The sequence below is a fragment of the Cricetulus griseus genome, chromosome 2, assembly GCF_003668045.3.
Source record: "Cricetulus griseus strain 17A/GY chromosome 2, alternate assembly CriGri-PICRH-1.0, whole genome shotgun sequence".
NCBI lineage: Eukaryota > Metazoa > Chordata > Mammalia > Rodentia > Cricetidae > Cricetulus > Cricetulus griseus.
This window is the reverse complement of record NC_048595.1, coordinates 32,748,120-32,773,551: the sequence shown is the minus strand read 5'-3', so window position 1 is coordinate 32,773,551 and position 25,432 is coordinate 32,748,120. Positions and strand designations below refer to the sequence as shown.

At 44.1% G+C, this 25,432-nt stretch overlaps 3 protein-coding genes across 8 annotated transcripts in view; 1 reads left to right on the top strand and 2 right to left on the bottom strand.

The window, feature by feature from the left end:
• Ccdc30 (coiled-coil domain containing 30) overlaps positions 1-4,369 on the bottom strand; it is a 77,947-nt gene extending 73,578 nt beyond the window's left edge. For both annotated transcript variants that reach the window (XM_035439661.1, XM_035439662.1), the window contains exon 1: positions 4,140-4,369. In XM_035439661.1, the coding sequence (XP_035295552.1) occupies positions 4,140-4,304 (165 nt within the window). In that variant the 5' untranslated portion in view covers positions 4,305-4,369. The remainder of the gene's footprint in view (positions 1-4,139) is intronic.
• A 10,887-nt stretch (positions 4,370-15,256) lies between these two features.
• Positions 15,257-18,866, bottom strand: Ppcs (phosphopantothenoylcysteine synthetase). 3 transcript variants are annotated; one of them, XM_027399114.2, is made up of 3 exons: positions 18,132-18,696; positions 17,871-17,974; positions 15,257-16,017 (listed from the first exon to the last, which is right to left on the bottom strand). In XM_027399114.2, exons 1-3 carry the CDS (start codon positions 18,637-18,639, stop codon positions 15,694-15,696), a joined length of 936 nt encoding a protein of 311 aa, XP_027254915.1. In that variant the 5' UTR covers positions 18,640-18,696; the 3' UTR covers positions 15,257-15,693. The 3 variants fall into 3 exon arrangements, with proteins under 3 accessions (XP_027254915.1, XP_027254916.1, XP_035295551.1); XM_035439660.1 differs by lacking the exon at positions 18,132-18,696 and adding an exon at positions 18,729-18,866 and having other exon boundaries at positions 15,259-16,017; XM_027399115.2 differs by lacking the exons at positions 17,871-17,974; positions 18,132-18,696 and adding an exon at positions 17,653-17,864.
• Zmynd12 (zinc finger MYND-type containing 12) overlaps positions 18,802-25,432 on the top strand; it is a 27,398-nt gene continuing 20,767 nt past the window's right edge. The window contains exon 1 of one of the 3 annotated variants that reach the window (XM_027399113.2): positions 18,802-18,926. In XM_027399113.2, the coding sequence (XP_027254914.1) occupies positions 18,847-18,926 (80 nt within the window). In that variant the 5' untranslated portion in view covers positions 18,802-18,846. Of the gene's footprint in view, positions 18,927-19,063; positions 19,312-25,432 lie in introns of those variants that run through there. The other 2 variants (XR_004768170.1, XM_027399112.2) reach the window with 2 other exon arrangements.

Below are 25,432 nucleotides of genomic sequence, written 5' to 3'. Positions count from 1 at the left end.
TGTGTCTGTCCTGTTTTTGCTGTTTGTGTCTGTCTCCGTACTAACCACCCCCATCCCCAGATTCCACCTCAACTGTGATCGGCAGATGTGCCTGGAGGATCACAGACTGCTGCCCTGAGGACACCCAGGAGGTACGAACAGAGGCCAAGGACACTTGGACCTTCCTTAGTTAGCGGCAATTGTAGCCGCCTGGTTCTGCCGCCCATCTTTCCAGTGCCATTGCCTTATAAGTGGCAGAGATGGATAGGGTTGGCGTCTATTCTTTTCTGTCTATTGTCTCTGTGTTTTCATCACTGGTTTTCAATTCAGGATCCACCACGACACACCCTTTCATTGAGTCATGTGGTGCCACACTAGGTAACTTTCTTTTCCAGTCTTTGTTTCTGTATGGTTTCTGTAAAGCCTGGAGGGTTGGAATGGGCTGGGTGACTGGGCAGTTGAGCAGCAGGTTTGCTATCTGTGTTATCTAATGTGTTGCAGCCCACACGCCTGCTTTTCGGTGGTGTGTCAGTTTTGCATTTTCAGGTCTGCTGTTTCTGTTAATTTTGTAAATGCAAAGGTCCTATATTAGGGTCACTAGCAACATCTATGAGTAGGCCTACAAGAATTGTTTAGGGCAGAGGTTCGGGCAGCAGCGTTCCAAAATCTGTAGGGGAGACTTGGTTTCGGACCAAGTTAATCTCCATGGGGCTAGCCATCTGAAATTCTGAATAGGACCCTAGTCTTGTTAAGCATCTCTTTCTGTCCCTACTGCCCATGCACATGGCCTGCATGGGTTAGGGGTCTTTTCTTGCTGCCCTGAGCACATGGCATGGGACAGGAGTTCTGCCCTTGCACCACGGGTTAGAGTGTGCTGCGGCAGAGTCCCCTGAGGCTGCTGCTCAAAAAGGGCTTTGATAAGAATTTTTATGTTGACTGAGAAATGAGAGAGAATGTAGGAGACTAAAGTAATAAAGAGAGAAAGGGAAAGAGAAATTTGTCTAAGAATGTCTAAGAAAATCAGAGGAATAAACTAAAGGTATATAGAAAGTTATAAAGGATTAAAGGAAGTCGTAGAAGGTCAGAGGAAAGGTTGTTAAAAGTCAGAGAAAAAAATGTAAACTGTTTGTTATGGTTTCTTATGTCTACAAATAGTAAATTTTAAAAATTGGTTAATATAAATTAAAAATTTTGATCACATTAGGTTAATTCTGTTTTAAAAGTCCTGTTTATTTCTCAAGTAATTTATGTAAGCTTGTTTTAAAATGTTCTGTTTCCTGGCATAACCTAAGTTCTGTTACAAGCATAGCTAAAACAAAAGGTGCAGGGCACCGCCATTTTGTAGCCAGTTTCATGGCAAACTGGTCACATGGCTGACTGGTAGCCATTTTGCTGAAGTTAAAAATAGATACTTAAACCACCATCTTGACTAAAGATGATCACATGGAAATTAGAGGTACCATCTTAGAAACAAATTTTCAGTTAAGATTTAAATTGTTAATGCTTCTATATATTACAGAAAGACATTAAGGGAATTTAAATTTCTTTTTAAAAACAGTTTTTTAAATGTTTATGTTTTTTAAATATTTTTATTAATATTTGTACTTAAAGAGTTTCAATTTAGAATCATTTTTAAGCAAAGCCTGACAACGTAAAGTTCTTGTTCTATAAAATCTGATAATCTATTATAGGATGTTACAGTTTATGTTTTCAGAAGTTAAGTTTAGGGCGTTGGTGGCACATGCCTTTAATCCCAGCACTCGGGAGGCAGAGGTGGGTGGATCTTTGTGAGTTCCAGGCCAGCCTGGTTGGCAGAGAGGATTCCACGACAGGCTCCAAAGCCACAGAAAAATTCTGTCTCAGAAAGAAGTTAAGTTTCAGCAAGCAGCTAAAATGTGTACATGAAGCTACTGTTTAAGGACTATATGCAGTTTTAAATTCAGCTGTGCTAAGTTTCAAATATTTTACTAAGTTAAAAACCAGTTACAGTCAGGCTGAAAATTAATTACAGAAATAAGACCTTACCTAGCCACCTGTATGTTTAATGTGTGCTTAAGGCAAGTAACTAAAGCAGACAAACAGACCTCTAATGCTTCAGAGACCTGCAGAATATGGCATTTAAATTGTTATCTTTAAAGTTTATAATATCAGACAGACTGCCAGATCCTGACAGTGACTCAAAGTCTCCAAAGAAGATTATGAGGCACCCCAGTTCTTGCACCTGGACCGGTGAGCGAGATGCTCAGATGTGATACCTGCCGCCTGCCAGGACCTGACTGAGACTGTGGACAAAGCTGCTGGACACTGGAAAATTGATTACACCCCCTTTGTCTAGACAAAACAAGGTCAGTCTTTTCCATGTCCCTCTTCCACAGAGAGAAAAAAAACCTCTCACCTTATAGGCCTGGCGAAGATTGCTGTTCTTTGAGACATCTGCCTCCATCGATAATGGAGAGACTTGGGTGTGGCTAACTGTATATGGACTGGCTTCTAACTGGCTTCTGTCACTTTTTAGTAGATTCGGATAAAATATACCCTTCTCAGATCTCTGAAATATTAATGGTTGCCAGCTTGACAGCATCAGACTATAGGCTATAGTCAGCATGTTAGCTGATAAAGTAATGACTACCTACTGTTCAGTCACAAATTCAAGGTTTTTAAGTTTATTTTTGTTGTCATCTAAGTGTAAACTTAAAGGGCTTTTCATCAGGCCAAAGTCACCTCTGTCCAATCCACACCTGGCTCTCTGGACAGAAGAAAAGTGTACATGCTTCTAGCCCAAATCTGTAGTTATTGCTAGGACTCAAAGTTATAAATATGTTCCTGCTGTTTGAACAGATGTCCAGATATCTGCTTTTTCTGCACTGTGGGCTTCAGTATATAAGTTTTAACTTCTGTTCCTAGTTTACACATGTCTTAAACAGGTTTCTGCTTCTGGCAGACACATCTGAGTATATCAGTTGCTGACTGCAGGCTGTTCTAAATAGACTGCGAGCCCTGGACTTGCTGTGGATATGAAGCAGTCCAGCTGATATGGGCACCCCCTGTCTCTGCAACAGAGTCTGCCAACAGTCCCTGATGGATTCCCCATTGCCTAAATTCCTTTTTTTGTTTTTGACTAGCATTTCAACCTTCTGGGGTCCCTAACTTTGTCCCAAAGTCAGTAGGAAGTAGAATGGGAAAGAATACGCCGCCCATTTTCCCTGGTTAAAATGATAAGTCAGAATGAACTCCCTTACATGGGGATGCCAATATCTCTCACTCCCTGATGGGGACACTAGAGAGACAGCAATTCCATGATTGGAATTTCCAAAAACAAAAAAAATGGGGGAATGAAGGGACCAGCTCCCCATTTCAGCAGCCATGACAGTAACACGTGCTTGCCATGACCTTGCCTTGGTCACTAGGAGGTCAGATGCCTGACTCGTGGCAAGGAACCAATCAGAAGTCAGCTAGTGGTGTTAAGCTTCATGACTCTGGGTGTGCTTTACGGACAAGTGCACAGCAATGATGTGCAGAGCATAGCAACCACCCTAGAAGGGCCTATGGGCCATAACAACCAGTTGACCAATCAACACAGGTTAAGCCCTCCAAGCCTGGAGCCACACCAATCCTGAGCCTGTGCATACCCCTAGACACTCCCCTTACGCTGCCCTACAAGATCTCTATGCAGCGGGTTTGAGCTGTCTTTTCTAGCCATCCACCATGGTGGGTGGATGAAAGACCCGAGCTAACATGGGGTTGGCTCATTAAACAACAAAAAAGCCTCATGCAGTTTGCATCAAGCTTTCGAATCTGCCTGGTGATTGGGGTGACCGAGGTCCTGGGCTGAGATCCTGGAGGCCTGGGCTTTCCGGGGGTCTTATACCTGCCAAGCTATTAGCCATTTAATTCTTTATTAGACCAATCAGGTTTTAGATGGGCAAAGTAACACAGCTTCACAGAGTTAAACAAATGAAACATAAAGAATGCAACAAATCTTTGCATCATTATACAAATGTTACACAGCATAAACGAATGTAACACATCTTAAAATAATATTCCACAACAAAAGCCATTCCAATGGCTTTCTGACATTTTAGTGAATGGCTGATTAGATGAATGGATGCTGATTCAATGGGCCTGCTTTTAGGTCAGTTATCTAGTTAATTTGAGAATACCTGGGGGAATTCTTTCTGCAGGCTACTGCCTGGGTGTCTTCGGGACTCCAGCATGGAGTCCACAAGTCCCGGGGCTGCCCCTAGCATCCTCCTCTCTTCCAGTGAGCACTCGGTCTGTTTACTGCAGCTGTTCAGAGCTATTCTAGATAAGCCTTCTTGACACATTTCTTTGGGTTCCCTTATTTAGGCTTCTGCTGGGAACAAATAACAGAAAAATTGTTAAAAAGAACTGTAGGCAAATAACTGTTGTTTTGTAAAACACCAAGAAAGTTCTTAATTAGAATTTAATGATTAATAAAAATAACACTGAAACAGCCCTCTCCTTCCCATCTTCCCAGGGTGTTTGAAAATGTTCAGAAACAATAACATAAGGGTGGGACTGTGGTGACATTATTTATGATTTATTAAAGCTTGCACCGGGTGTTGGTGGCACACGCCTTTAATCCCAGCACTCAGGAGGCAGAAGCAGGTGGATCTCTGCGAGTTCAAGGCCAGCCTGGTCTCCAGAGTGAGAGCCAGGCTCCAAAGCTACACAGAGAAACCCTGTCTCGAAAAACCAAAAAAAAAAAAAAAAATGGGTATGGTGGTACACACCTTTAATCCCAGTACTGGACAGTACTGGAGAGGCAGAAGCAGGTGGATTTGAGAACAGCCTGGTCTACAGTGTGAGTTCCAGGACAGCCAGGGCTATATAGAGAAACCCTGTCTAGAAGAAAAAATAAAAACTTGCCTGAGGATTCAGAAAGCAAAGTCAGCCGCAAGCCATAGAAGCCAAGGCACATACTTTTAATCACAGCAGCCAGAAACTAGGTGGTGGTATACACCTTTAATCCTAGGACTCAGGATTAACAGGTAGACAGATCTCTCTGAGCTCCAGGCTATGCAGGGATACACAAGATTGAATCAGTCTAATAGAGTACCAGATCACAGGCTTTTAATCCCAGCACTAGAGGGGTATAAAAGATAGAAGCAGGGTCTTCAGTAGTCGGTATGAGGCATTCATTCTCCAGCCATGCTGAGGAGAGTTTACAGTCTGAGGCTTGGTGAGAGCTCGTGGAGACAGGATCAGCCCATTCAGCCTGAGGTAGAGGTAAGAAGCTGGTGGCCAGCTGCTTTGCGTTTCTGATATTCAGCTTGAAGTTTTAAACCCAATATCGGCCTCTGGGTCATTATTTTTCGTGTTACAGTGGGACATGGTGGCATACACTCAATCCCAGCACTTGAAAAGCAGAGGCAGGGGAACCATGAATTTGAGGCCAGGCTGTACTACATAGTGAGACCTTGTTTTAAAACAGAAAGAAAAGGGGCTTCTCATCCATAGAGTTTTGTACTCAGCACCCACACAGGGTTACTCACAACCACCTGTAACTCCTTCAGGAGATCTCATGCCCTATTCTGGCTTCTGCTGAGACACACATGTGGTAGGCACGCGCACACACCCACACATAAAAATAAAATCTTGGAAGAGAAAGAAAGGAAAGAAGGTGGTAGAAAGGGAGGGAAAGATGAAAAGGAGGAAGGGAAAGTCCCAGCACTCATGAGGCAGAGGCAGGTGGATCTCTGTGAGTTCGAGACCAGCCTGGTCTACAAGAGCTAGTTCCAGGACAGCCTCCAAAGCCACAGAGAAACCCTGTCTTGAAAAACAAAAACAAAAACAAAAACAATTCATCTTGTAGTGCCTTCTTTCTTCAACTGATCTGCACTACATGGTGCACCCCTAAAATCCGTTCACTCTTCCATGAAAGTGAAGGGACCAGCTCCCGGTTTTGGGAGCCATAACAGTCTAGCACGTGCTTGCCTGACCTTGCCCTGGTCACTAGGTGGTCAGATGCCTGCCTCGTGGCAAGGAACCAATCAGAAGTTAGCTGGTGGTGCTATGCTTTACGGCTCTGGGCATGCTTTACGGACAAGTGCACAGCAATGACGTTCAGAGCATAGCAGCCACTCTGGTAGGGCCTATGGGCCATAACAACCAGTTGACCAATCAACACAGGGCAAGTCCTCCAAGCCTGGAGGCCTACCAATCCTGAGCTTGTGCGTACCCCTAGACACTCCCCTTACACTGCCCTGTAAGATCTCTGTCCCATGGTTTCTCAGGGTCTTTTCCTAGCCATCTGCCATGGTAGATGGATGAAAGGCCAGAGCTAACATGGGGTTAGCTCATTAAACAACTGCAATAAAGCCTCTTGCTGTTTGCATCAAGCTTTCGCCTCCGCCTAGTGATTAGGCCGAGATCTTGGGGGTCTGAGCCTCTGGGGGTCTTTCAAAAGATTTCATTCTGCATTGTGACGTCCTGTTGTTCTGCTTGCATTCTTGTCTAGCCTCTTTTATTCGGTGTTCTTTCCAGACTCCTCTTTTTCTATGGATACTTAAATGCTGTCATTCCCATGAAACCACTTTGACTCTCTGCTCTCCTCTGCTGTGGCAGCAGCTTGGCACATCTTGGTTCAATAGATGGCTGCATCACTGTGTAGCTGTTAGACATCTTTAACTTCTTACTTCCCCATTTATATAATAATGGTGTCTATTTCACTGAGTAACTGGATTAAATAACATGCTGTCTTTAATGTTCCAGATCCATCTAGAAAAGGCATGGTAGGTTACTTCTGTGATCCCAGTGCTCAGGAGGCAGAGGCAGGAGGACTGCAAGTACAAGGCTAACCTGAGCTACCTAGCAAGACCCTGTCTTTTAAAAAAAAGCAGCAAGAAAGAACAACATTCAAGTTGGAATAAACATGTATATGGCTGAGAATTCAGATGTTCTTTAATTTTAATTTTTACTTTCCCTTCTTCCTCAGAAATAAGGTTTAATGCTTAACGATAAAAAAAAGCTGCCTTCCTTATTGCTGTACATACTCATGTGACCAAGTTCTGACCAATAAGAGTGTGGTGGTTTGAATGAAAATAGCCCCCATAGACTCATAGGGAGTGGCATTATTGGAATTGTGGCCTTGTTGAAGTAGGTGTGGCCTTGAAGGAAGTATGTCATTGGGGTTGGGCTTTGAGGTCCCAGATATTCAAGCCTGGCCTAGTGTCACTCTATTCCTGCTGCCTGCTGATTTAGAAGTAGAACTCAGCTACCTCTCCAGCACCATGTCTACCTGCATGCCACCATGCTTCCCACCATGATGATAATAGCCTAAACCGCTAACCTGTAAGCCAGCCCCAGTTAAATGTTTTCCTTTATAAGAGTTGCTGTGGTCATGGTGTCTCTTCACAGCAATAGAAACCCCACCTGAGACAAGGACACAAATGGCATTCTGCACTGCTTATAGGAAGTGCTCTTTAAGGGCCAGAATTCCTCTTCCTTCCTATTTCTACTGACTGGAATTCAAATATGATAGCTGCAACCCCAGTAGCCATTCTGACCCATCAAATGGAAACCACATGCTATGGCTGACAAAAATAACCCAAAAGAAGAAACCTGGATCTCTTACAGTTCCAAGACGCAGCCTACAAAGTATGAGCAATTTTCTCTTTTCTTTTTAAGTATTCTTGTCTGTGTATATGTGTAGGGACAGGCACATGCATTCCACGTGTAAGGTGATGGAGGACAACTTCAGGGAGTCAGTTCTCTCCTGACGCTGTGCTGAAGCAGGGCTTCTCTTGTTTTCACTGATGTTCATACTCTGGGTTAGTTGACCTGTGGGCTCCTGGACCATTCTCCTGTCTCCACTTCCCAACACACCACAGTAGTGCTGTGATTGTAGATGCAAGCCATGACACCCATCTAACAGCCCCTTTCCCTTTCACATCAGTTGTCTTCCCCCTGATGATTCGTACATGTGAGACAAGCACTCTGTTGCAGAGCTGTAGTCCCCACCCACTCAAGCAATTATTGTCTTGAGCTTCCTGTCACTCACAGCCTGTTTGTTCCTTATTACCTCAAGAACTGTATTGAAAGGAGAAACTATAAAGACAGCAAGTGTGGTAGTGCACACCTGAGATGGCAGAAACAGAAGATCAGGAACTCAAGCTCAGCTGACCCTGAGTTGTAATCCTTCCACTTTTACCTTCTAAGTGCTCAGGGACTCTTAATTTTTTTCTTTGACAGGGTCTCACCATGTGGCCCTGACCAGCATGGAACTCCCTGTGTAGCCTAGGCTGCCCTTGAATTCACAGAGCTCTGCCTGCCTCTGCCTCTATTGCTGAGATTAAAGGTGTGCGCCACCATGCCTGGCTTCCTGATGCGCTTTTGTCTGGGTTGCTCCATGAATCCTCCTTCTCAGCAGGACATACTTTGCTGCTGCCCATCAGCAAAGCTGAAACAGCTCTTCTAGCTCTAAGCCCACACATCATTTCAGAATAGGCCAATGCTTCGTTTCTCTCCGTTCAAACTTTGAGACCATTGGTTCCGTGTATAGTTCTCATTCAGTGAGCTGTAAGTGGAGTGGGTTGGAAGCATTAGCACAGATGTGCTCTCTTAGACCTAACGTTCAAGAGAGGACAGAAGGAGGAAAACAGGGACACAGGATAGAAGGGCAATATACAGTGGGTGGACTCAGACCAGTGCACATCCAATTGTCAACAGAACAACTCGGCCTGAATAACCCATTTCCCCTCTACCTTCTGTATTCCATAGTTATCATCACCAATGATACAGCCTGGGTGTCATCCTCAATTCCTCCCCATCCATCATATCATCACAGTCACCAAATCTGCAGCTGCCAGCCCTTTTCTCACTTCTGATTCATCTTCTCCATGCTTGCTGGCTTAGTGTAGGCACTCATGACATGCTCAGAAGAGCACAGCAGCATTTGTAACTCGAGTTGCTGCTGCCATGCTGGTGCCCATCCAATCTGCTCTGCAAGCCCCCGGGAGGCTCATTCTGAATGCAGATCACTTGCTGCTTAATGTTTTCATGGCTTTCAGGAAGAGTTCCAACCCCTTTGCTTTGCACCCGAGATTTTCTACAGCCTGGTTCCTGCCTGTCTCACTTCTTCTGAGCCTCTTCTGCGCTAGGCTTTCATGCCATCTGCCCACTGCTCCCACCATGCTGCTTACAGTTAGTGCCTTGACTCTGCAGGTCCAGGTCCCTCTCCCTGGGATGGTTTTAGGACATCCCAGAACAGTATTTCCCCCCAAGTGAACTCAGATTTGGTGGTTGAGAAATCTTAAAATTCTAACACAGCAGATCTTGAGGTGATAAAACATGTCCTTTGAATTATAAATTCTCTGATATTTACACTGTACCTAAATCTGCCCCCATTTAACAAAGTATATGAGTATAGTCTTCTCTTCAAAGTAGATAATGAAGAAATGATCATTAAACATTTTAAGCAAGTGTATCCTGAGATGTTTTTAGTCCTCTAAAACCTCCCATATGGTAAGGTGGTAAGCTGGTAAGCTGAAGGAGGTGTCAATAAACAGACAGTAACATGAATTTTAAATGGAAAGAGGGCCAAGGGCCTAGGTGCAGTCATTTCTGCTTGTTCCTTCATTCTCTCCTAGCAGGTGCCCTGACTACAACGGAGGGACCAGAGCCTCACTTTCTGGCTTTGAGTAAAGGACTGGATCATATGGTCTTTGACTACTAAGGAACAAACAAACAACATGGCCACCAAACTGGAATAGCCAGTCATGTGACTTTTCACCCTAACTGTCCTTCCTTCTATAGAAATGTAATAGAAAATACATAATCTTAAACCCAAGATTATGATTCAGAGGTTGTTTCAATTCCTAAATAGAATATACTTTCTAAAAAGTTTAAAACAATGTAGCAATGTGAGAAAAGCTTAACACACAAATTAAGAGAAAGATGAAGAAAAATGTACACCAATGAAAGACCCCTGCCCCTTAGCCCTTTCTTTCTCAAGTTTATCTCCTCTTCCTCCTGTCCGCGGCTTCCCCGATCCCCACCCCCGGCGGCCTTCCCCCGCCTCCCGCTGCACGCCCGGCCCGAGAACGAGCACCAGGTGGGCCGGCAGGAGAACAAACACCAAGTGAGCCCGGCCTGGAGCCCTGCCCCTGAGCCCCCGCCCGATGAGAAACACTGTCCCAAGGTCTCCGCCCCCAAGGTCAGCCATCTGGACGGGAGGGAGAGGGAATTGAGTCTGTTGTACCAGACACCAGACCTTGAGAATATGCTGATCTGGAATGGCTCTGTGTCTCATTTGAACCATCCAATAGAAATGATTCTGTATTTCGCCTCATTTGAAAGACTCTGTGTTTCACCTCATTTGAATAACTCTGTACTTTGCCTCATTTGAATAACCCTGTATAGCGCCTCATATACATTGACCAATGGGAATAGCTCTGTACAATGCCTCATTAGAATTATCCAATAGAATCCCTGCTCCTAGCTTGCGCCTTTTTCCCTATATAAGGACCCCTTTCCCTTGGCTCGAGGCGCTTGGCCTCACAGAAGCTAAGTCGCCCCGGGTACCCGCGTCTCTAATAAAACCTCTTGTGGTTTTGCATCCAAGTCTGTGGTCTCGCTGATTCCTGGGTGCGGGTCTCCTTCTACGAAAGTACCTCTTTGGGGGTCTTTCACCATCAATATGTAAAAAGCACCCATGTGAGCTAGGACTGAGGCAGAGTATAAAAAGCCACTGCTGATTAAGTTAGGATGGTTTCTTGGTCCGGGCACCATTCACTCGGGGTCATTCTTTGTTATCAGAGACAATCTGCAGCAGGACTACCACAGCAGCCCTGGCCATTGCTGAGTAGAGGCCAGGAGCACACACCAAGCTGTGACTCCATGCCTGGCAAATGCCTCTTAAAATCTCCTCACCCCACCCCTGCTTTAGAATTGTTCGAGGGGAATAGGAAAAAAACTGTACTTTAACTCTGTCACAATGTCTATTCAATACATACTGGCGGAGGAAGCGCCTTGTAAAAGAGAACCTAATTGCCTCTGTGTATTTCCCCAAGGAATTCTACTTAGGGTTTTTTTTTGGGGGGGGGGAGGCATTTCAAGACAGAGTTTCTCTGAGTAACTTTGGAGCCTATCCTGGCACTCACTCTGGAGACCAGGCTGGCCTTGAACTCACAGAGACCTGCCTGCCTTTTCCTCACCAGTGCTGGGATTAGAAGTGTGTGCCACCATTTCCTGGCCTGGAATTCTACTTAGTTTCTTTTGATGTGAAAAATTAGAAAAGCCGCAGAATGTTTTTCCTTTCTAATTTAGTACAGACAACTGAACTTTTCCGAATTTGTAGATTGGACCTCACCCTCAGCATAAGACATCCAAAATACTGCTTTAATGTCCTGAGAGAGCAAAATATTGTTATAACTCCCAAAGCATCTGTTTAAAAGGTAAATGTATTGATCCTCAAACCTAGGTTTATATTTAAACCTGAGTACTGAAAAGGCAATAGTAAGAGCCAAACGGCAATTCATACCACGAGAGGAAAAATATGAATTAAATCATACTTCCCAGGCTAAAAGAAAATCTCTCACTAGACCTAAATTATTCCCCTTTTGTACTAAAACTGTATTAGTCTTTGGGGGGGAGGGGCAGCACTGGGCCTGCTTCTTTGACAAAAATATCTATCTTAAGTTGCTCTTGTTTGGTTCTCTTCACCAGAATTATTTTCTAATGTAGAAACTTAGACAAAGAGAAGAGACACACAGACAATTTCAAGGATCTCCACTCTAGCAAATACCACCTTCCCTGGGTGCTGGATGTCCATTGGCCTAAAAGTCAAATCCTGTTATGCAGTAATTTTTGAATGACATTTTTTGCAATTATAAACACGTTACCTACATTTATGTCTAATATAGTACTTAACAAGGAACAACTTTCGTATATGGTATATGTGTGTATAGTTGACAGTAAGTCCAAAACCGACATTTAATTTTTTTCTATTTTCAAAACCCAGCAGGTTTGCAACAGCCTAATGCATGCCTTTGCAGCGTTTACTTTTCCCATTTCAAGTTCACCCAAGACAGAGAGCTTGCAACAGTGCAGAAAATCGGACAATCTTCACAGTGACTGTAGGGCTGGAGAACGAGAAATGTGCAGCCATGCAAAGCCCTGCGGTAGGGAAACGGAAGTAGGTGGCCTATAGGTGACAGAGTGGTGGAGACTCAGGGACATTCAACAAAGCACAGCGTGGACAGGGAAGGGTGGAGATGGTGGTGGGATGAACAGGATAAGGGAACCAGTGCTTGGATGATGAGAGAAGTGAATGGAGTTGAAGGCTTAAAGGCAGAAGGTAACTGACTTGATGACCTCGGATGCTGGCGTTAACAAAGGCCTGCGGAGCTTCATCCAGATGCAAGGCTGCGCGAGACGAAGCTGGCCCCACAATCCTTTCCCTTGTCCCAGGCGCAGGGCAGAGCGGTGGCTCCGGGGCCTTTGTGACTTTTGGGGACAGTCACCTCCGGATGCTAACTAGAGAGAAGCACGCCTCTCCTGGGCGAACCGCGACCCGGCCGGGCAAACCGAAGCCCTCCAGTCTGTGCGAAGGAGCTCACGGGGATCCGGAAAGATCTGGAATGTGCACCGGGAAGAGCAGGTCCGTCCTCGACCTGAGGTAGGCTTAGGGCCGCCACCGGGAATTGTCCTAAGAGAGCAGAGAGTCCGGATCGTTCAGCTACAACCGACCAGTGTTGTCATGGCAACCGCACCCAGCAGGAGACGCGCAAGCGAGCATCCGGCCGGAGTCTTGGAGACCGCGCACGCCCTGGGTACTAGAGGCCGTCCTTCCTGTGGTGACTGTTGTTACAGCGCACACCATTGGCCTCCAGGATCTACGAGCTACGCCATTGGCTCTGGAGGCAACAGTGACCATAGCAACGGTGTGCCGTGTCTATATTAAGTGACATAGGGTTCTAGTTCTCGAATTGTTTCCCACCAAGCTCAACCTATTCTTCTTATATTTGTTTTTCTATAGGGGACTTAAAAAACTGGGCGTGAGGGTTCGTAATTCCAGCATAAGAGGAAATTGAGTTTGGAGCCAGCTTGTGTCATGTAGTAAATTCCAGTGTAACCTGGACTGTAGAGTGAAACCTTACCTAAAACAAACAACACCCCCTCCCAAAAAAAAAAAAAAAAACCCAAAACAAACTATTAAGGCAGGATACTATGCATGCCAGCAGTTCTGAATTTGGGCCAGATTCGTCTTAACCACTAGTGCCCTGAGGTAAATTTCGACACTTTTGAACTCAGCCAGTTGTGAAAATGCTGAAACTGGGCTTGACCAGAAACCAGAATCCTTAAGAAAACCTAAGCACTTGTTTAACTTCTTACTTATGTAATGCAAAATAGATATTTTTTATTTTTGGTTTTTCAAGACAGGGTTTCTCTGTGTAGCTTTGGAGCCTATCCTGGCACTCGCTCTGGAGACCAGGCTGGCCTCGATCTCACATAGATCCTCCTGCCTCTGCCTCCCGAGTGCTGGGATCAAAGGCGTGCACCACCAACGCCCCGCGATATTTTTTAAAGATTAGATTATGTACATGTATCTTTGCCTTGATGAGTTTATGTGTACCACATGCATGCCAGAGTCCAAGGAGGTCAAGAGAGGACACCAGATCTGGAATTGGAGTCACTGTCTTTGTGAGACCTCTTATGCTTGCTGGGAACTAATCTTGGGTTCTAGAGCATCAAATGCTAGTAACCAGAGAGCCATCTTCCAGTCCCCAAAGTAAACATTTTTAGTGATATTTTTTATCAAGGCTCAACTTAAATCTTCAGATGTTCTTTGCCACATTCCAAGTGATTGTCAAAGCTGAATTTTGCTTTTTTTTTTTTTTTTTGGAGGCATTTACTGCCATCCAAAACACCACTTACAAGGTCTTACTGTAGTTGTCAACATCTTCTGGAAGAAATAGCAATGAGTCCATACAATAGGCTAGTGGTTATTTCAGAGCTTAATAAAATAATCCAAAGTGGCTCCCTCATAAATAATACCTTGAAGACCACCTAGTACTAGCAGCATATATTCCAACATACAAAGATGAGTCAGCACCCCAAGGCCACAGATGTAGAGAGGAAAGTCAATCTTTTACAACACTGTACCAGTGTTGAAACCTGCTTTGGAGGTTTTGCCAACTAGACCTAAAGTTCATCTCAAATGTGTGTTTCAAGAGACTTTCACTCCTAGCTGCAGCAGTGTTATCCTGTGTTATCTCCAGATCACACTTCTGTGGTGACACATTATTTATGATTTATTAAAGCTTGCCTGAGGATTCAGACAGCAAAGTCAGCCACTAGCCACAGAAGCCAGACACACACCTTTAATTACAGTAGCCAGGTGGCTTTAATAAATCATAAATATCACCACACACTTCCAAATTTAATTGCTCCTACTCATCTTGCCACCACTGTTTAGATCATAACTAAAACCCTCTGAACTGTCTCCTCAGTAGGACTATCCTTCCCAACTCCATGAGTTGTACTTTATGTCAGGTTTTTTGCAGTGCTATGGATATACCCAAGGCCTGCACTAATATTTTCACTACCATCCCTAATCAAATATTTATGTAGAACACTACCTATTTCTATACAGTTAGCAACGGCATTTTCCCTCTTCCCCAACTGCTTTCAGAACTATCTTATGGGCCATTTACTGTGTTTTTCTGCACTAGGCATATATTCTTACTCCAAAACAGAAGTGAGAACTTCTCAGGGACTCATGGTCAAAGATCTCATCCTGACTCAGGATAATGCTCAACCTCCAGCTTTGCTTTCACCTTACACTGCAGATGAGTAACCTGAGATTAAGTCATGCGCCTAGGCCCAGCTGGCTAAGCAACACACTCTAACAGGTCTCTCTCAGGGCAGAATTCATTTAGCTCCTACCAGGCCCCAAGCTGGTTATTTAACCTGAAGAATAGATCTAAAATATTTGAAAAGTGTACTTAAGTATGGAATAAATCTAGGACAAGAGGCAAAAAGTAAATGTGATAGATTGTGATCTTTAGTCTATCTTTAGGGAGATTATTCCTGTCTCAGTAAATTTTTTTAAGAGACCCAGGTTTGATTCCCACATGGAGGCTCACACCCTCTGGAACTGGAGTTCAGAGAATGTCACTCCCTCTTCTAGTCTCCAAAGGTATTACATACCCACAGTGCAGACAAATATGCAGGCAGAAATGCTCAAACACACAAAACAAAAATAACTAAATATTAAAAAAAATAACAAACGAAAACCACCCCCCTTTCCATGTGTCAGTTTATGGGCACATACTTTATTGCACTTAAATTTTTGTACATCCAGTTCCCGAATGAGATGTGTTTATTTAACTTTAAACCCTCACAGCTCACAGAAGCTGGCACATGGTAGGCACTTGATAAATATTCGATCTTTAGAGCATGAGCATTCATGTGCCCACGATCCTTTTCTTGTACAGCAGGCGACATTCAGGTTCAGTACCCTCTGTTGTGAAGAACATGAAATCCCAGTCAGCTTTGTAAAAAGTGAAAAACAGTTCTTGTCCAATTTCCAAATTAAGATGAGAGTGTCAAGTGGTTCAGTCAGAAATAAAATACCAAGTTATTTGCCTGCACACAGTTTCCTCATTGTCTTTATCCTTAGCAAAGGATTCATTTTACTTCTTGTCAGTGTTAAGAACCCCGGCTTTTGATGCTAGATGAGTATTTCCCTCAGTTTTTGTCACATATAAAAGCTGTGTGTCGTGACCGAAGGTCTTCTACTATCTTCTCTTCTATCACCATGCCTTTTGCTATTTCATCCTCTGACAGCAGTAACTTGGTTTCTGAGTCTTTGGTTACAATGATCACAAAGGACTGTATTGACTCGAGGATATTGGCCACCACCACTTGATGCTGATAAACTTCCAAGGCATTCCGAGCACGATTAATTATGATGGAGGGGTCAGTTTCCAGCTTAAAGGAAACTATAAATGCTTTGGGAGCCCAATCTTTAACCAGAGGAGAAAGCATTTTTGGCACCATCTTCATTGTTATCTGTATTGGAAAGAGAAAACAAAGTTTAATAGCTAAATATTTATTGGTTAGTCCCTACCAGGAATCTAAGGAGTCAGGGACCGAGTTTTGCCTAAATTTAAAATGGGATTTCTTGGGGCAGTGTCGGCATATGCCTTTAATCCCAGCACTCAGGAGGCAGAGTCAGTCAGATTTTTGTGAGTTCGAGGCCAGCTTGGTCTACAGAGTTCCAGGTCAGGCTCCAAAGCTTCAGAGAAACCCTGTCTCAAAAACAAAACAAGAACTTGGTATATGGACCAGGCTTGGCTGCAAATTCAGATCTGCCTGCAGAGTGCTGTGATTAAAGGTGTGAGGTGTCACTGTGCCCAGCGTTCCCTTTAGCTTAATATTAACTTAATCTTAAATATTAAGTCTTTGAGAATTTTATACATTGTATTTTGATCATATTCATCTCCTCATTTTTTTTAAGGCAAATCTGGAAGATAAATGTAATCTGCTCATGGAAATGTCACTTTGGCAGAAGTCCAATAATCCTCAGTTTTAAACCTCTCATTCTAAAATGTCATAAACTGGTGGAGCAGCTAATGGTTTCTATTTACAAGTTCTTTTTCATTTGTTAACTAAAAGTATAAATATAACAATCACAACAGAGCACTGAGAACACACGTGACTAAAGTTCCCACCCTGATTCCTGAGACCTTACACAATCAAAGAGCAATACTGACGAGTCATTCTGCAATTTTTAAGATAAATAAAACTTGGGATAAACTGGAGCTCCCAAGGGTTTTAAAGAGTATGAGGTCTGTTAGCAAGTGTGACAGGAATCACATACAGGCTCCCACTCACTCTGTCTCTCTTCTTGGCATATATCAGTGTGCAGTAGGGATTCCATTCTCCTGCGGAGTGCAAGCATCGCTAACAACTGCTAGTGTATTTTTCTTCATCTCTAGGTACCACATTAGCACTTGACACACAGGAGGAACTCCAAAATGTGTAAGTAAACTATCCCAAAGGTGCCCTTCAAACAGTTTCCTCTATAAACCCTACATATCCAATAAATGTCTATGAATCCCCTCAGGTTCCAAGGCACCAAGTCACCTTAAATTCTCAGTCACAACACTATCCTTCCATTCCTTTTCCTTAAACTACAATAACCCCTATCTATCTACTCTACTTCCTAACTCTTCTTTCAAAATCCCAGAATACTCTTTAATTTAATTTGAGATAGGGTCTCACTTTGCAGCCCTGGATGGCCTGAATCTCACAATGCAGACCAGGCTGGCCTTAAAAAATCAGAGATCATCTGTTGCTGGAGGACTGCAATTAAAGGAATGTGCCATTATGCCCAAACAAAAACTGTTAATCTTTTCCATCCACCTTAGTGCCTCTGGCCTCCATAAGATAAAGCCCAAGTGTCTTAAGAAGGAATACAAAGTCCCTCCCCCACCTCCAGGAAAAGGCAAGCTGCCTCTTCAGTCTTACCAAAGCACTTCACTTCACAGAACATTACCCAATTGCAAACTCCAACTTGTAACTCTCCTTGGAATGACCTTCCCCACTTAATTATACCCTCTGCCCATCTGCTGATGAGTCATCTCCAGGAAACCTTGACTCCCCATCTCACTACCCCAAGAGCTGACTGCACTTTGTACATACCTCCACTACAGCATTTATCATTCTGATTTGTGATTATGGCTGTTGTCCAGGCCCTCGCTAGATTGTGAGGTCCTTGAGGGAGGGCAGTGTCTTATTCATCTGTGTATTCCCAGTGCCTAGCTCATACAGAAGGCAGAGAAAGGCCATCTCCAGATCAAGAGGAAAAGTAGCCCAAGCCTGGTTATAGGGGGTCAGATCTCTGGAAGAGAGCCCATCACCTGCAGTGGGCCACCAGACGAGTGGATCTTGTGTTCAGGCATTTCGGAGACAGGAATATAGAAATCTGACACTGCCGCAGCCAAGTAAAACATCGCAGAAGAGCCTGTAAAGAAAACCAGAGTCTAAGAAATCGGGGAAGGGCATGGGATCTGTTTCAACTCGGGTTCCCTGGATCGGGGGTAAACAACAAGCAGTAGGGAAAAGAGGCTGGAAGAATGGCTCTAACTCCAAGAAAACTTTGGATTCCTTACAGCACTCACCTAGTGGGCTGAGTGCCTGGGCCGCAGCCTGCAGCAGATGCAGGTAGTCCGCCAAAGTGGTGAATTCTATGGCCAAGAAGGTGCCGGCAGCGGCTGCCTCTTGGTAGCTCTGCAATGCTGCAGCAAAGCCCGGGAGTGCATTCTCTTCGGCCTCCAGCCTCAGCTTCCCTGACTGGGCTGGGCCAGAAGGTCGCAGGGCCGACAGCCAGGCCTGAGGCGGGAAGCGATGGGCATAGGGGAAGGCCGAGCGTGCTCGGTACAAGAACAGGACCCCGTAACCCGCAGCCAGGAAGACCTCGACTGACTTTGCCCCGCGCCGCCCGCTGCTGAAGTTGTCCAGAAAGCGCACGGCTCGCGCTTCCAGGGGGACCTTGGTACCTCCTGACGTGACCAGCACCACCCGCCGGCCCTGCGCGCCCAGGCTGGCCGCAAAGCGAGCCATAACGTCGGCCCAGCGCGCAGCACCCTCGGGCGGCGGCAAGTCCGCAGCCAGGTCCATTTCCGCCATCTGCAAGCGCGAGTCAACTTGCTCGCACGAACCTCTGCTTCCCGGCACGCCGGCCGCCGGCCGCCGGCGCCACGCCCCCTTCCGGATACCTGGGCTACGCGCAACCGCAAATAGTGGCTGTGGGCGCTCCCTGCCTGCTGTACTTCTCTAGGTCCTGGCCTCGCCAAGGCGTGGAAAGGCCTGGCTGTTCCGTCAGAGCCCGTCGAAATGCGTGGAGAGAAAGCGTTTTTCTCGAAATTCCAGAAAAAAATTACGCTTCCTGTGTGTTTCCTAATCTGGAAAGCTAAGTGGGTTTTTTTTTTTTTTTTAACCTTTACCGGCCACCGTACATCCTCCCCCCCCCCCCCCCAAGCTTGGGTTCCACCGCAGTCACATTCTAGCCATTTAACCTTTGGGACTTGCGCTCTCCCCTGCTCAATTGTCGCTGTTAGTCCCGCCCCGCTCCGCCCCCTTGCCCTTGAAATCCGGACAATTCGGCTGGCCCGCGGCTGTCACGTGACGTTTGTGTCTCCCGTGGGCTAGCCAGGCAACCGTCCGAGAGGCAGACTCGCTCGGCTGCACCATGAACGTAATCTACCCGCTGGCTGTGCCCAAGGGGCGTCGGCTCTGCTGTGAGGTGTGCGAAGCCCCGGCCGAGCGGATGTGCATGGACTGCACAGTCACTTATTACTGGTAGGCCCTAGAACGTGGTGTCTGGCGCCTTCGCTCCCTCCCCTGTCTCCCAACCACGGTTCCAGCTTTGTGTATCGCTAGGACTGCTGTGGCCTCGTCTGCCTCCTCTCCTACTCCACTGGTTTTCTGGTTTTTCTCCTGATGTTTCCCAGGAGTCCTACTGTTACTGTGTCGCTCGCCATTCTAGGTGCTGAACGTAATGGACCAGTTCTGTAGATCCATTCCCTCAAAGCTCAAATGATAATTTCAAGGAGAAATGTCACAAGTCAAAGGAAATGTGAGCGAAACTGGGCAGACTTCTTCTCTGACAGTAGGTCTGAGGTTAATGAGCTAGAGAGCCAGCGTTCTTGCTCCAGAAAGGGTACAGAGGACTCTTTTTTTTTTTTTTAAGACTTTATTTATTATGTATAGAACATATGCCTGCAGGCCAGAAGAGGGCACCAGATCTCATAGGGGATGGTTGTGAGCCACCATGTGGTTTCTGGGAATTGAACTCAGGACCTCTGGAAGAGCAGCCAGTGCTCTTAACCTCTGAGTCATCTCTCCAGCCCCCAGTACAGAGGACTCTTATGCAGGAAAGACTAATTGGCCAGTGCATAGCTAAGAGTTTGAGTGTAGGGGATCTAGTAATTCAAGAGATCAGTTTATATGTAGTCACATTAATACTCCCCTCCCCATCCTTTTCTTATAAGACAAGGTTTCATGTAGTCAAGTTGGCCTCAAACTCACTATGTAAGCTAAGGATTGAACTTTGGATCCTCCTACCCACACCCTTCAAGGGCTGGGGTTAGGTGTGTGTGTCAACATGCCTGGTATGTGTGGTCCTGGAGAAAAAACCCCAGGCTCCTGGAGCATACTAGACAGACACTACCAGCTAAATCACATCCCCATCTAGGATGTTTACATTCCCAACCTAACTCATAGCCAACTGACTTGTTTCTTAAAAGCCATTATTATTCATTGTACATGATACACACTGTCACTCGGGGTGTGCTAAGCCTGAGATGTCTGAGGGTAGAAACATGGTGACTGGAGCAGTATCTAAGGAGATTTTTTTTTTTAAGTTGAGTATTGAGAGGCCAGCAGAGGCTTGCTTGTGTGAAGAAGGGTAGGTCTTTCCAGCTCTCTGGAACTGGTTTGAACAAGGGTGAAAGAACAGTTGGCTGAAAACTAGGTGGGAAAGAAAGCCAGCTGCGTAAGGGGTAGTCAGTGATTTCCATGCAGACTGGGATGTAGCAGGTCATGAATAAGTCACAATTTATACTGTATGAATAATATAAATTCATAAGATGTGTTTTTTCCCATGAGTCAAAAACAGTTTAAAAGACTGTGATAAGAGGAGGAGTTTGAACCAAGAAGGTTAGGGTTTAGGCTAGGCAGTGACACAAGATGAAGGGATTTGGAATTTATCCCTTGGAAAGCCATATGGGTGGTTTTGAGTGTGATGTTTGCATTCAGGAAGATGACAGTCAGCAGCAGTGTGGTACATTGGAGGGTAGATTCTGCCTAGCCAATTCAGAGGCTATTACAATGGCTCTTCCTTTCTCAGACCATTCCAGATGCTCTTCCTCCAAGTCTTACTCAGTACATCCTCAATCTTGGCAATTAGGCTATGGACTAAAATCCATAATCCTGTTACTCAGAGAGAAAAAAAAAAAGAAAAGTAAAAAAAAAAAAAAAAAAAACCTGATATTTTGGTGAAATTCTTTCTACTTTCTTCTAAATACATTTATGTTCTATACCATGAATTGTGACTATGTTCCCTGGTGATAGAACATTAAGAAACAGTATACTTATTTATTTGTGTTGGTGTGTGTGCAGATCAGAAGACAAGACAACTTTCAGCGGTTAGTTCACCATTTCAACATGGCTGGCCTGGAATGGAACATTTTTTTCTTTTCTGAGTTCAGGGTAGCTAGAGAAGCTCTATCACAAAACAAAACAAACAGTAAAAAAAAAAAAAAGTGATAGGAATCTGGGTGTGGTGGTTCATGCCTGTAATGTCAGCACTTGAGAGGCTGAGCATCACTGTAAACTCTAAAAAAAAGGGAAGGAGAGAGGGGGAGAAAGGGAAAAGAAAGAAAAGAAGCTTCAGTGAACGGTAGAATGAATGTCTTGCCCAAAGACATCTAGATGCAGGCTAATAAAGCATGATAATACTTGAATAAAATACATCTGCAGCATAAACCACTTAATTGTGATCCCAGCCCCTCCTTACATTCGAACCTGTCGTGAATGTTTGGATGAGAGAGCAGAATAATCAGGACACCCAGAAATGTGTGAACCAAATGCAGTTTATTTAGAAAGGCAAGCTATGTCAGTGGCACAAAAGGCCAGGAAGTTGGCTACATAACCTTTTCCATAGTTTAGTTACTCAGCCTCTCCCTGGAATATAGCCATTTCTGAATCCAAGTTAAGTGTTTTTATTGATCTGTTTGCAGTAATTCTCTTAACACCCTCCCAAAACCTTTAAAATGTTTTGTGTCATTTCTATCGCAGTAACATAGTTTATAAAGAAAGTACTTGATTGTATTTCTGTTATTTGAAGAGAAAAGCAGGCGAGAGAGTGCTTGAAAGGAGCCGTATATTTCCCATGGCTGCTTTTGTGCTGCATCTGGGGCTCGAGTTGTTGTAACAGACCATAGAGCACCCCAAACCTCTGCCTCCCGAGTGCTGGGATTAAAGGCATGCGCCACCAATGCCCGGCTAACAATCTTGTTTCTAATTCAAATAAAAAAACCATCTGCAAAAAAAAAAAAAAAAAGTTCCCAACAAAAACTCACAAACCAAACCTAGCAGGGAATGTGGAGGATTAATATCATGGACAATTGGGATTTGTTCTAGGAATTCAGAATAGGTTGGACATTCAAATATCAATCAATATAAAGCACAATACTAACAGAATAAAGCACAATATATGATGTCTCAGTAGATGCCGAAAATCATTAAGCAAAATCCAGCATCATGATAAACACACTTAAACTAGAAAAAAAAAAGGGAAATGATAAAAATCAAGTATAACACAAAACTACCATCATATCATACTTATTGCTGAAGACTGAGAGCGCCCCCATGGATGACACAACCAGACAACAATGCTCTTTTCACTGCTCTGTTCAATATTATACAAGGGGTTCTAGTCAGAACACAGTTAGGCAAGATGAAATAGAAGGCATCCAAGCTTGGAACATGTAAAATAACCTCATTTACAGATGATTTGACCTCATAATGCTAGGTGTATATGTCTGTCTGACTAAAGTAAAGGATGTCAAGTAGTTCGTAACATCTTGTTTCTGGGCGTTTTTGTGTTCAAGAGTATCATTTGGTCAAGATCACCCTCACCAAGGTGAGTGGGTATGGTCCATTCCACTGATGGCCTGAACCTAGCAATATAACACGGGTAATTTGCTCTCCTGTGTGTTCTGGGATGGTGTCTACAGAGGGCACAGGAATCTGCAGCTGGAGTTACAGGGGGTTGTGATCCACCCGATGTGGGTGCTGGGACTCAAACCCATGCCCTCTGGAAGAGCTGTAAGTGTTCTTAACTGCTGAGCCATCTGTCTGGCACCCATTGCATGACTCTTTATGCTCAGTATCACATGGACCTATTCCTATAGTAAATACTGGTTTGTCCTGGAGGATCCTAATGAAAGACCCCAGACTCCTAAGGGCCTCAGGATCCCGAGGACCCCCCCGAGACTCAGAAACCAGACCAAGAGCTGCAAAAGCAAGAGAATTTATTGAACGAATGCGCATTTGGGTGTCACCAATACCAGGAAAGCTGCACACCTAGCAAGGGTTATAGGCTCTTTTTATAGGGAAAAACTGCAAATCAGCATTCTTGCATAGGGTACAAAGTGATTGATTACAAAATGATTGATTACAAAGTATGATCTCATGTTAACGAGGTCAACCAGGTGTGACCTGGCTTTCTACAAAGGAAAAAACACAGAATGTACTCTAGAAAGTCCCTGATTGTCTGTTGGCCAGCCAGGTGTGACCCAAAGAGGGTTGTTTTGGCGATTGCCCCAGTCTGGACCACAGAATGTGCCCTGGGTTGGGACCAATTTGCTTGTAATGGGCTGAGGCCTGTGGGAAACTTTTCTCTCTGTGAACTAAAATCTTTCACTAACAGGCTTGAAATATGGAAACCATAAAGAGTTTACAAAATTATATTAAAACTAAGCAAAATTTATAGTAAACATGTTAAAAGTAAAATTATATTAAAACTAAAACTTGCTGAAAACAGCAAGATGTAGGATATGCAAAAGTAGTTGCATTCCTATACACTAGTAATGGATAATCTAGAAGTGAAATTAAGAGTGTTACCTTATTCAAAACAGCATAAAATATTAGAGAAAAACATAGTCAAGGAAGTACATGACTTGCACAGTAAGATGAAGTCACTATGGTTCTGAATTCAGGGTTCCTCTAGTTGACACAATCATCTCAAGCTTGTGGCCAAGCTCACTTGTCAGGAAAAACAAAACAAAAAGAACAACAAACATAACTTTACATTGTTCTAGGGTTGTTTGAAGACATCTGAACACTGAAGTTGATGGATCTAAAGAACTTTTTCTTGGGAAAGGGAAAGAAATTTATCTATGTCTGAGAAAGACTTTATAAACATGTTTTTCTATAGTCACTGTCACCAATAGTACCACTAGCATGGTCTTCAGGCTTGCTGGGGATGGGAGCAGGCATTTGAAATGCCCTCTTGTTGCTGCGATGTGGGAGAAGGTCTTGAATGTAACTATATGACTCTTTGAAAATAAACTCTGTTATGACCATGTTAAAGTTATGGTCATAACAGGTAGGAGAAAGTGAGAAGGTACTTTCCGGCTATACCCCAAAGCCAATGTCTTTAGTGCTCTAGAAAGGATAGTGACAAAGTTAGTTTACAGAGTTTGTTATATGTGTGTTTTTGTCATTTGTTTGGCAAGGTCTAACTCTGTAGCCCAGATAGCCCTGGAGCTACGTACTTCAGATTGGCCTTCAACTCATGGCAATCCTCCTGCCTCGGCCTCTGTGGTATGAGGATCTAACTTCCACATCCTGCTCTGCTGACTCTTGTTTATGTCTATGTTTGTAGCTGTTCTAATGGACTTGATGGGGTTTCTCACTGTGCTTTTGCTTTGTGTTTCCCTGATGACTAACTTACATCTTTGCCTGTGCTAATTAGCCATTTTTATATCTTCTTGGGAGGAAGGTTTATTTAAATCCTTTCCAAAAAGAACTAGATCTTTGTACTGTTTCTAGGAGTTCTGAATATATCCTGAATACAAGACACTTGTCAGTTGTATGCTTTGCCAGGATTTTCTCCCATCCTATGGGATTCTTCCTTTTTAAAAAAATTTCTTCCAGGCAACTCTATCTATCTATCTATCTATCTATCTATCTATCTATCTATCTATCTATCTATCTGGCAGGGTCTCATATTATAGCCCTTGGCTGTCCTGGAAATCACTATGGAGACCAGGCTGGCCTTGAATTTATAGAGATCTGCTTGTCTCTGCCTTCAGATTTCTAGGATTAAAGCCCCCTGCCTCTGCCAAGGATTAAAGGCATTGGCCACCACACCTGGCTGTGTTTGTTCTTAACATAAGAGCCACAGCATACATATGTGATCTTCAGTGTGAACTGTCTCCTATTTTTTTTTTTTTTTTGAGAGAGACCTCATACTGGCTACAGGAGTTTACATTCCCATCAGCAGTCGTTCCCACCAGATTCATCTTTTCCTACATGTGTCCAGCATTTGTTATCATTTATTCTTTTTGTTTTGTGTTATTTCTTTCTTTTTCTTTTTTAAAGGCAGGGTCTTACTGTGTAACAATGGTTGGCCTGGAACTCTATGTAGACCACATCTCAAAACTCACAGAAATCTTCTGTCTCCTGAATGCTGGAAGACACACCCAGAACATTGTTTTCTTGATAACATTTTGACTGGAATCTCAAGGTAGTTTTAATCTGCCTTTTTCTAGGGGCTAGGGACCCCAATTCAGTTTTTATACAAATAAAGACATGAGAGAAGATAGACTTCCGTCTCAGGAAGGGCTCAGGCTCCTGCCTAGTTTGGTTGATCTGACTTTCTGGAATTTAGAGCTAGGCTGGGAGCAGACAA